A 12218-nucleotide genomic window follows, 5' to 3' on the forward strand; every position below is an offset into this window, starting at 1 on the left:
ACATATTATCAGCTCACCTTTCACCTGCATAAAACCTGATAAGAAAATTCTAACAGCTGTTCTGTTGAGAAAGTACCAACCTCTTCTGCGGTGTAGAACAACTTGAAAGGCAGTCTTTGAGATAAAAACATGTGGAGTTCGTTAAGCTGGCAGGTTTGCAGAATATCAAAGCATCGCTGCTGTCAATCTTCTTGTCTTAAAAGTCCCACTCCGATCATCTGTTTTAAAAACGTTCTCAGTGGTCTTAAAACTATGATTATGATTATTTGTCTAAGTGGGATGCATCAGACTGTAGCAGAGCAGAGAGCATTTTTTTCTTTGCTTCTTCTTTACATTTCTTCTTTACATATGCAATATTAAGCTTAATTTCTTTTTTTCATGTCCTTCATATGCATTTGAAAAATGCCAAACATGTTTTAAATCACAAAAAAACACAATTTTCATTAGAGTGGGTCTACAAGACCCTGGTTTTGATCTGGGAGATGTTTAGGTCACATTGTGATGTGATAAATTAGTTAAATTTACTCAGTTACACTTATTTGAGTAACAAAAGAAGAGTTTTTCTGAGCATATTTTAATAAACCATAAGTTTTTGTTTTAATTTTTTACTTGAGTATATGTATATTGCTTACTCAGCTACATTTGGATTCATTCTTAGTACATTTTTCTTCTGCATGTAACACTTGTACCTTTCATTTATACTTGCTGCCAAATAAGAGATTAAAGGAATGGATTTATTATTTCTGATTTGTTCAATTGTTTTTATTTCAACGTTTGGAAATAGCAGAATGTGCACTTTTATTTATATGTTCTGTCCGTCACAATATCTATTAAAATTATCTGACCCAACTGGACCTATACCAATCAGAATGTTCTTGCAATCTGAAGGATTGTGACAACAACCATTAGTTGTGTATTACGGGTTTTATATTTGTTATGATTTAGCATTTTACATAAAACATTGAGACAGTTTGAGAACCCTAAAAAAAGCTTTATCTATACATTTTAAGCTTTATTTTTTGATATGCTGAAGCTGTTACTCTGTAAATGAGTAGTATTTCTCCTGTTAGTTTTCTTTCCTGAGTAATGAAAACGTGACATTTTAATTTTTCCTTTATAGCAGTATTTTGAAGTATCACTTCTCTAACCTCTGCATGTGCTTCAATATCTTTAGCCTGTCAGGAAGGGGGTTAGTTCTCATCTCATTGCCCAGTCAACAAAGGCATTTTAGAGCACTAAAGATTGTTTGTTTTAGCTTTTGTCCTTTCAGTCTCTTGCTCTTGAGTATAGAGATGTCTATACATATCCATAGTGGATCTTTCTTTTCCGTGGTTGGTGAGGGGGCACGACTTCTATGTCCCAAAACCTTCATTTTAAAGTCAAGCCTTTTAAAAGTAACTCTGCCTGCAGTGGGCAGCAGCTTTTTTTGTCTCTGTGATGGTCCTGCTTTAGTTAAGTTTGCAATTTTGCTTTACATCTTATAAGAATTTAGGGTGCTTCGTCACTGAGTCTTGCAAAGGCATCATTACAACTCTGGCCTAAACCTTGACATAGAAATGCATGGTTTTGTATCCGGCTCCTGTGTCCAACATCCTCTGGAAGTAACTTGAGTCGGTAGCATCCTAACAATCCAAAATAGTCAACCTGTTCCAGCGATCCATTTCTTGCCAATATGTCCATTTAAATACAAGATACCCTTAATATGACTTTCTTTTTTAATTTAAAAGATGGTAATTAGTATTCATACAGTTAAATTACGGCAACACCTTTTGAAAATGGCCACTTTTAAATTTAGAAAAGATTCTTACACTACTTAAGAGGCTAATATTTACCATAAAGCATTTTATGGAACCACATCATTTTTTGTGTGATATTTTGCACTGTAAATCGAATATTCTTAGTGGAAAAGAGGCATTTTTTATTTTACCTTTTTTACTTGAAAAACTGTGTAAGTCTTCATCCTCTGGCATTAGCTTTTCATTATTTTTAGGTTCTTGTTAACCTTTGTTCTTCCATATATCTCTCCATAGTCGATGTGGGAAAAAGCTATGAGGGAAAAAAAGAAGAGCGAAGCAAAATAATAGTTAACTACACTTTTATTATTTCTTGTCCAGCCAATAAAACGTTTTAGTTTCTTCCCTCATGTTTTGCCATTCAAATCCAGCAAAAGCACTCAATTCCAGAAGAGCCAGTTGTGCTGCCGTTGCCAGCCCCAACACCATCAGATCCTAAGCATCATGGCTGAAGGACCAATTCTGTATTCAAATGAGTGGAATTCCTTTTAGTCAGTTTTAGATTTTCTCCCTTTTCAAAAAGACTCACCGTTTTGTAAGATAACTGGGCCAAATGAGGCCTTTTAGCTAATGCACATGTTGGTCTAAGATCTAACTGACGCAAAGGGATGTCACTCAAGGAAGGAATGTGTTTCATAAAAGTCTTCGAAATGGCGGTAGGTGTTGGTCTGTCGCAAAGCAATGTACCACTGCGCCTCTGATCTCATGCATGTTATTATGTCGAACCCGCTCCGGTCAGAGTTCAAGGCATTCATGCATTTGGCAACACTTTCTATGATATATGGCATGGAGGAAATTGGGGGGAAAAGCACTTTGTGGTGGACATCGATACTGTCACGATGAAGAAGTATTACCAGCATCAATCATACAAAAGAATGACCCAAAGAAACACAAAAAAAGAGCATTTCTTCCATCATTTGAGGGAAATAGGCTTTCAAACTGTCTGACCAAAGATGGTTTGAAATTTACAAATAGAACAATGGAAAACAACAATGATAACGATAGATTAATGCATCTAAAAACAAGTTAAAAAATACATTTGAAAAAGCATTGCAAGCTTTGTAATGAGCTCTTACCACTGATGAATGGTTTGGATTACCAATAGCTTATATTAACTAATGTAAAATGATATATATATATATGTATTTATAAATATATGTATACATAAGACTGCTGTTAAAGGACAGAAAAAAATGCTTTGTTAGAAAATATGATGCAGCCACAGATGTATATGTCATTGCACAATTACTTAAGGACTTAAGTCCCTGCTGTCGCTGTGATTCTCACACAAATGCCAGCAATGAAAGGAAATTGTTTGCAACAAATCAAAGGCCAACAGTCCTTACAGAGCACCAACAGATACCACTGAGGTCCTAATGATACAGTCAAAACAAAGCATTTCGAATTCAGGTTTGTTTTATACTCACTTTAGCTCTTTTTGGAACGCAGCTTTAGTGAAACTGTGACCAGCAGAAATTAAACTGTTGTTAGCGGACCTGAAAGCTGAAATTATTTAACAAGTCTTTTATGTTTCTAGTGTAGGTCGTTTGGCCTTAAGATCTCAAGTAGCTAGATCAACATGCTCACAGTTCTAAAGCGCTTAGAACAAAATCAAAAGTTATGAGCCAATTTCCCTCTCTGTAGTTTATTGTACAAAAAACAGAATCTGTTACTGTATGTGTCATTTGAGAATGACATAAACTACTATTTGTTTCTGTGCTTGTCCTAAAATCAAGTATGCAACAGGTTGAGATTTGCTTTGACTGTATCCTGGTTAAAAAAAAAAGGGTTTGCTTGATAATAAAAAAAAAAAAAACATTGAATTGCAAGTAAAGAAAACAGGTGTCTTTTTTTTAATTGATACTCTTGTCCTTCACAGATCCTTATACTATGGAATGCACTGAAATTGGATTTTTCAAAACGTCTGAGCTAAAAACAAAGCCTTCACTTTTGAAAATAAAGTTTCTTTAAATCTAGAGGGTCTGATTTAAACATTTACGGAGAATAAACGTTACGCTTCCAATCATAATCCAACAAAGTCAAGCTACTGTGAAGGACAAGGGTAATCATTTACATAAGGCATATTGAGTATACAGAACTCCTTCAACACTCCTTCAAAGAGGCGTTTTGTAGATAAATGAGGGATATCTTTATCCATTTCCACTTCTTCAGTGTCTACTTCCACAAACACATCCACAGGAGAAGAGCTGGAAAGTGACAACCTCAATGACTGGGAGGAACCAAAATATTGTGGAAAGAGTTCCAATTCCCTGTAGGCGTGAGCCTTAATAACCATAGGAGTATCCTTCATAGACACTAAAGACAAAGATGGTGCTACATTCAGAGATTCAGGAAGAAGAGGAGCGCCAGAGACAGGGAGAAAATGCAGAAGGACTGATTAACCGTGACACCTCCACCTGAAAAAAAAGGAAGGAAAAGTGGGGTTAGTGCTGAAAAAAAATTATTCAGCCAACAAAAATCAAATTGTTACAGGCTACCACATTATGGAAAGATTAAACACTGTAAATAATAATAATAATAATAATAATAATAATAATAAAATATCAGCAAGCAGTAGGCAAAGAGTAATGACAAAACTGTGTAGGTTAAGTGAAAATTAAAGTTGACACAACCAACTAGTGAAAAGAAGGAACAGCTAAAGAAAAGCAGGCATGGGCATTTAGTGAAAAGCAGATACAGCTAATTTGTCGAGTAAAGGCAGAGCTAGTTATAGGCATAGTTAGCTAATGAAAAAAGGCACAAGGCACAGGTAACTATGGAAAAAAGGCACAGCCAACAAGTCAAACTAAGTTAGCCAAAAGCAAACTAAAGAAAATAAGTCATAGCAAACTCATCAAAATAAGTTATAGGTAACTAAAGTTAATAAAGGCATAGCAAACTAGTCTAAACAAATCATAGGTAACTTAAAAATTAGTTAGAAAACTAGTTAGAAAAATGTATAGGTGAGAAAGCACAGCAAACCAGAGCAAAGCTAGAGTTTACTAAGCTGGAGATAAAAAAAAAAGCTAGACATAAACTAGAGCTTATCTTACAGGTAAAAATGAGGTACATCTAACCATAGAAAACAGGGCAAATCTAACTGGTGAGACAAGGAAAAAAATGAAAGAAAGCAACAACCAACTGGTAAAAAAAAAGTTATAACTAATAAGTTAAAACGGAAAAATAGTAAACTAGAAAAGAAGACAGAGCCAACTACAGGCAATAAGCTGTTGTTAAAAAAAAGAGAAAGTAAAAAAAATAGCCGACTACAGCAAACTGGTTATAATGATGCACAGAATACTTGAGAAAAGAAGGCAGAGCCACCAAGTAATTCAAAAGTGTAACAACCAGAGAAAACAAAAACCAGTGTCAGAAAAAAGCAAAAAGCAAAGGAAGTTTAGAAAAACAAGGCAGAGCCAACGAAGTAAAAGCAGGTACCCCAAACTAGAGAAAGAAGGAAGAGTCAACCAGTGTTGAAAAGTAGGCGGAGCCAGTTGGTGAAAAGAAGCCAAAACATGTGTGCCTTTCACTTTCAGTGGAATGGGCAAATTTAAAACTGACACTTTACCTCACTAACCTAAATGAGTTGTTTATCAATGTAAATGACCAATGCATGGTGGTACTAAAAACCAGCCTTCATACTGGTATTGTTAATTACTGACCATATTTGTGTGGCGATCACCTTTAACTGCCTTTTGTCTGTCAGTCTCCTGCATCGCAAATCCCTTGTGACTTAAATTCCCAGGTCTGTGAAATCAAGCTGTCACATGGGGCTTGGAATGGATGATATAAGAGATAACAAAAACCACAAGCGGGGTTTCCTCTTCTCATCAAGATCAATTACAAAAGCTTAAGACCTCTTCGGTCTACTCAGCCTGTCAGTCCATCAGCCCCTAAGAAGCTGATGGATTTAGAGGCTATCGAAGCTTTAGTCACGGACCATGTCACCTCTCCAATCTGGGATATGAAACCTGAGGTGACAGTTCGGCTCAGGAGCCATGGGAAGCTTGAGCTTTGACAAATGATAACTCACTGCTGCCTCTGAGCCTGGTATAATCCCACAGGCAGGTCAGAGTTACCAGCCTCATTCCTGCAGCTCAGCACTGGATTTAACATTTTATTTAGATGACAGAAATTCTTCTTTCAATTCCACTGATGTGAAGTTTGCACACTTTTTAACTCACCCAATAAATGCTATTTTTTTTCGTTAAAATAAACCTGTCAAAGAAACTTTCATTATTAGGCTGTTGCCTTATTTTACTGTCACCCACTATTACCCTTAGAAGCAGCACCTGAAGCTGGATAATTGTTATCTGAAAAGAAAGTATATGAAAGATTAAACTTGTGTCCCTTAATTTTAGGTCTATCAACTCACAAAAAAAATTAAAATAAAATAAAACCGTTACCTGGGAAGCCGATTTGTGACACGGCTCCAACTCCTCCATCTGTGTGCGCCCGAATCTCCACCACAAACTCCTTATCAGCAAGGAGGGGGATGTCTATGGAGCGCTTGTTGGTTGTGTACAGAGTGCTGGTCTGGTTACCTTTCGGTTTGAACAGCACCTAGATGCATGAGATGTACATCAATTTATAGGATCCGGCGAATCCACAGTTGTGAGGAATTAAGTTAAAGTGTGAACCAAACTCACTCTGTAACCGTCTACTTTTGACTCATTTGATAGCGGTTCCACGGCTTCCCAGGCAATATTTATGAATTGACCCTTCACCTTTGTACCTATTATTTTTGGAGGTCGATCTGGAGCTGGTGTATAAAAATACAACTAAAATTAACAACAGTTACTCTTAATACAGTAAAAATAAAATGGTTTGCACTTATTTTTTTTTAAGTGGACCCTTTAAAGCGTAACATACGGGGTTTCTTGGTTTGGACTTTCAGGTGTTTACTGGGAGGCCCGTATCCTGCAGAGTTGTAGCCTCGAACCTCAATGTTGTACTCAGAGTTTGGTTTTAAACCCTCAATTCTGGTGTGGTTCTCCATGCCTGACACAGCGACTTCTTGTGCTCTTCCTTCTCTGTCCTGCTGATTTGTCCAGAACTTTACCTGGGGCACACGGGTGAGACAGTAAAGATTTGAAAAGAGTTGAAAAAATGTACAAGCACAAGTGTCAATTGTTTTAAAATTCAATTTGGATTTGTTTTACATATGAGAGGGAATTGTAGTAGTTGGAAAATACATTAGCCCCTCGACGCATATTGATGCAAATATGCGTCAAACTACTAAACTCTAAATCTACTTCAAAGTAAAACCATAAGGGATTTTTTTTATAGCTGGCAATACATTTAGGCATCGAGACATTGACATTTAGGTAAAAAAATAATTTGTAGGATTATTTCAATGGATGTTAAAATAAAAATAAAATCTTAAAAAGGACAGATACCTCAACAAAATCTCATTTGTTCCCATATTCCATTTTCATTACAACATATCAAGTCAAATAAATGGGGTGTTTATTTCTGGGCACAAATGCAAACTTTTTATTTCATAAACAACTAGTTTAAGTATCTTCCTTTATATCAGATTGAACAGAGGATGCTTTGATGCGACAATCATATCAATCAATCAATCAATCAATCAATCAATCATATCATTCAAAATGTTAGTCAGAAACCTATGGGATCAATGCATTATGTTATTTTTGTTTATGTATGAAATTACAATCCAGTTGCTTACAGACTGCATAATTGTTTGCATAATCGTACAATGAAGAGTTTCACTCTTCCTACAAAATAAATAATTTATCATCAAGGTTCAAAATGTTAACTCTAAAGATGTTAGAAGTTGTGACAGACAAGATATGCAATACTTAGTATTGTATTATTATGTATAGTATTTATATGGTAAATATTTAATAATATTATTATTAAAACTTTCTATTCAGTAAATAAAGTGAAAAATCTTGTAATAAACTAACCTTATAACCTTCTACATTAGCAACATGCTTCCAGGATATTATAGCTGTTGAGGCAGACAACGCTCTGCCTTCAATCACAGCAGGAGCCTCAGATGGAGCTGGAAAAGAAAAGAAAATATACATTGGTGAATTTTTTTTGTAAACAAATTTTTTTTTTTTTACAAAAACCTGCCTGATCTAATGTGACCCCAAGCTAATGATTTTTGTCTGCTCTCATTCTTTTCAGTGATGCTGCAATATCATCTTCGTGATGCAAATAAACCAATGTATGATATAAACACCATTACTTACCCAAGATGCATGCTAATACAAATGGTCAGAGGCTTGTCCGAACTGCAGAGCATATATGTCTATTCTTGTCACTTCCTGAAGCTGTCAACATGTAAACACGGCACCCCTATGACCCGACATGCCAGCAGTGCCAGCATTTATCTCCACTGCCTGTCAGCAACTGTTCATAACCGGGCTAAACGGTTCACATCCTTAGGTGAATTATCAGCTTAGTGGGTTGTGCTGCATAGATCATAATTACCCCTCCATATGGAAAGGAAAATGGAGACGAGTCCTCTTTAAATAGTATAGAAATACCACTAGATATATAAAAAAAACTGTTTAAAAAGTATTTTATATCAAACTCTAACAGACTGAAATAACAGTCTGAAAATATTTTTTTCGGATCCTTTTTGCACCCAAAGAGTAAAATATGCAAATGTGTTTAGTGCTTACCATCCTGTCCAGAGTAAACCACAGCTTTTATGCTAAAGGGTCCCTCTCCTTTGCTGTTGAAAGCTTTGATTTTGACGTCGAATGGTGTCACTGGAGGCATGCTGGGGTCTTTGTGGATGTACCGCTTGCTTTCAGAATCAGTTACTTTCATCCTTTTCCATTCTTTTTGGTCTTGCGGTTTGAAGGCTAAAATGTAGCCAAAGTTGGGGCCATAGTGGTACTTTGGCTGCACTGGCTGCAGAAATGAAGAAAAAAAGATATAATGATGAAAATATAAAAACAGATTAATCAAATGGTATTACTTATTAGCTGCTGTTTATACCGCTGTATGCATGTGGTTGGTAAGCATACCACAGAAGGGTGTAAAAGCAAAATAGGCCCATTTTTACTAATATAATGTGCAACTGCATATTTGACGGTTTATACACCAAAGGGTTTACAGTAAATATGTTTTTATGCGCAGTGAATTGTTTTTTTATTATTATTTTTTGTGTATCTTCTCAACAACGGGATCTTTCACTCTTCCTTTACAATAGGAAAGTCCTCACTTACCGTCCATGTGATGATCAGCTCCCTACCAGTCCCTCCACCCCCACCGACCTCTGACGGCGCCACCACAGGAACTGCGATACGACAGAAACAGCAAAACTCTGAGCCCTCATACCGTGAAGCCGCACACATAACAGCCAGCCCACACACTATAGCCTGACCTTTGCTGTGCCACTGAACACATCCTTCCTCTGCAAACACAGTATCCTTATCTTCTCCTGTGCCAAACGCAACACCTTAATGTGCACGTGGGAACTTTGCCAGCTGCGCAAACACTCTCTTGTTCAACTCATGTTTAAAGCTTCACTATTTTTTTTTCAAAGGTGGTTACTGCAGGTCTGTTATTCCCATTTTACAACTCAATCTCAGTATACTGTTACACCAAAGTGCTTATTTGTAGTAGCTTGTGTGGTGAGTTGGACGGCATGACCCTGAATTTAAAAGCCTTCCATGACGCTGACTCATTTCTAAAGCCAGACTTAAACACTCGCAAACCCAGTCCTAATAGTTTGACCTGGTGTAAAACATAGCATGAAAATGCCACACAAGTTTCTTCTTTTTTTCTTAGTCCTGCCACACATCCTTACCTGCGTCCAGTGTCCTTTCTTTAGGTGATGGTTTGCTAGGGTCTCCTGACCCAAGGATATTGGCAGCGATGACCCTGAACTCATACTCTGTCCAGGGGAATAAGTTAACAACAGTGGCCATTTCTGCATTTCCTTCCACATCAGCAGGAGCTAGACAAAAAAAATCCATACATCACTGCTTTAGTACCAAACAATGAAAATGTGTGGACTGCAATATTTTTGACAAACGTCCCAGCTCAGTGGTCCATTTATATGTCCAGTTTTCTTACACGTCCTGGCGTTGCTCCAAGCATCCTTTAAGAAATCGTCCCTGTACTGGATGGTGTATTTGGAGATCGATTTGTGGTTGTCTGCTCCCCGGCTCCACTGCAGCGTCACAGTCGTTTCCGTCTTGTTTATTACTCGAACCCCACCGGGGGCTCCAGGGGGACCTGACACCAAGAGAGTTTAAGTTAGGTTGTCCATTAGGTGCTTGAAGCGATCACGGCTTCAGGTTAGTGCACGTAAAAATAATACGCATGAACATTTTTACACGTAAGAGGCCTGGATCAAAGGTATTTATTCTTAAAAGATGAAAGCAATAAGGGGTTTTTTAAGGTAAAAAACTGTGAGACCAACACAAACTGTGGATTCCTCTCAGTGCTCCTAATTCTCTAAAATCTTTAATTTGGAATAAGAAAAAGCTTTTACAAGCTTTTACAAATATGGACTGTGTGAAGAATTCAATAAAACAAGTTAAACTGGTCTATTACATTCATTATAGAAATTCTTAAGATTTGCAGTCAATCTTTGGCTTTTTTTTAATGAATCTAAATTCAATTATTATGGCTTCCCAGCGGCTGGTTCAAATGCAGAATCCAAATTTCACAGGTATTTGACAACTAATGGGACTTTGAGTCAAAAAAAGTCTCTCTTAAAAATGTCAGCTTTTATTTTGAAACTGTTATGAAATGGTAATGGCTTGTTACAACTTAAAGTAAAAACTAATAATGCAAATAGTATTCATGCTTCTTTGCCTGCTGGTCCTGATAATTATTTCTGAATGCACAGTCCTTTGATCATGTATGAAAACACTTATTCAGTTTTAAACTAATAACAATCTATTCCTATGGGTTTGTCCAGTATGTCAAATTAGGTCTAGTGTTTTATTTTGGTACCGGCTTCTTCCCGCACCCCAAAAAAAAAACAACTTTATTTATAGACTCAAACACCAAATCATGTCTTTCCAAAACCTGTGCCAGCACTTTTCCACCAGTGCTCATTCACATGGAGTTTTAGTGCTGACAGATTAGCTGGCAAAAAAGGTCGAACTCTGGTTTCTGTGGAAAAAATTCATTTTCTTTTATTATACACTGCAGAAAACAGACTCTGCCAGACAAACCAGTTTATTTTATTTCTGTGTGGTCTATTAGCCTTTGAGAAATTGAATAGCAGGACTTTAGATTCCAGACTTGCTGACAGAATCACTCCAAAGTTTGTACTAAAAACATTATTATAAGGTTATAATGATGGTATTCAAATGTTAACACCACAAGATTCTCTTCTTTTTTCTGTTCTGTTGCTTCATGTAACATGATCACAGTATCAAATGATAATAATACAATTACAATGGGTTCTCTGGGGTTAAGTTGTTTGTACCCATGTACTTTACAGACCTGCTTGATCCCGAGCCGAGAACTTACCCCTCACAATCAAACGGGCAGAGGCAGTGACGTTGTCAGCTGTGGTCTGCGCGGTACAGCTATAAACTCCTGCATGCTTGACCTGAGCGTTTTTGATCTTCAGCTCATCACTTGAATTTCCATTCTGCAGATGACCACCCAACAGTTAGTAGACATTCATATGTTGCAATACATAATCAGCGTTATCGGGAGTTTTTGTAGGAAGCTATTTTTTTAATGGTCAAGCCAATGTTGCTTCCACAGAACAGGAAACAATAAATAAATAAAAAGCTTTGCTCACAGCACTGATGGTGAAGCTAAACCCTACCTTAAAAGAAAAGCATTTTAGAACAACACAGTGGGAAGTCATCAATCAGTGTCATAAAATGAAGGTTACTAACTGTGCAAAGTGACAAGTGAGAAACTGTGATGAGGGTTTTTCTTTAAAAAGAGAGGAAGGTCATGTCAGCTGTAATGAACAATATCAAGCATGGCTATAAAAATACTGACAAAAAATGCACTTTTTCATTTGAAAGTCACTGACTTCTGTTTTTTTTTTTTCTTCAATATATTATCATCATATTATTATTCAATATTTTTTCATCAGACTAAAGTAATATTTTGTGCTGAGCTACCTTAAGAAATAAAAATGAATTAAAGATATTATATTATTATATATAAAATGTGTGTGTGTATTAAAGAGTTTTCTTACTGGAACCCGTTCATAATGCAGCCTGCCCTTGTCCAAGTCAATGACTCGTCCGTCAAGGGACCAGATGAAGGTTATGTCTAGGGACGGGTCATGTGATGCTGCACACCGCATCCAGGCATCCTCCCCGGCATTAACGTCAGCATCAGAGGGTGGCAAGGTGATCCTTGTGGAGTCTGCGGAGCACAGTGAGGTGAATGCTATGATAATAAGTAAAAAAATATTGCATCATGAAACGTCTCATCCAAACAACAAAAATT

The 12218-nt window shown here is 36.8% G+C and overlaps 1 protein-coding gene across 3 annotated transcripts in view; it reads right to left on the reverse strand.

Annotated features, from left to right (window-relative positions):
- Window positions 1–2078: 2078 nt before the first annotated feature.
- cntn1a (contactin 1a) overlaps window positions 2079–12218 on the reverse strand; it is a 73518-nt gene continuing 63378 nt past the window's right edge. For 2 of the 3 annotated variants that reach the window (XM_011475921.4, XM_011475922.4), the window contains exons 14-25: window positions 11962–12134; window positions 11271–11394; window positions 9858–10019; window positions 9589–9738; window positions 9005–9075; window positions 8453–8687; window positions 7727–7824; window positions 6666–6855; window positions 6443–6555; window positions 6200–6356; window positions 6071–6106; window positions 2079–4210 (exon numbers count right to left, since the gene is read on the reverse strand). In XM_011475921.4, coding sequence (XP_011474223.1) covers window positions 4134–4210; window positions 6071–6106; window positions 6200–6356; window positions 6443–6555; window positions 6666–6855; window positions 7727–7824; window positions 8453–8687; window positions 9005–9075; window positions 9589–9738; window positions 9858–10019; window positions 11271–11394; window positions 11962–12134 — 1586 coding nt within the window. In that variant the 3' untranslated portion in view covers window positions 2079–4133. The remainder of the gene's footprint in view (window positions 4211–6070; window positions 6107–6199; window positions 6357–6442; window positions 6556–6665; window positions 6856–7726; window positions 7825–8452; window positions 8688–9004; window positions 9076–9588; window positions 9739–9857; window positions 10020–11270; window positions 11395–11961; window positions 12135–12218) is intronic. The other variant, XM_011475924.4, reaches the window with a different exon arrangement.

Source organism: Oryzias latipes, chromosome 6, assembly GCF_053564925.1.
Source record: "Oryzias latipes strain Hd-rR chromosome 6, Olatipes_Hd-rR_3.1".
NCBI lineage: Eukaryota > Metazoa > Chordata > Actinopteri > Beloniformes > Adrianichthyidae > Oryzias > Oryzias latipes.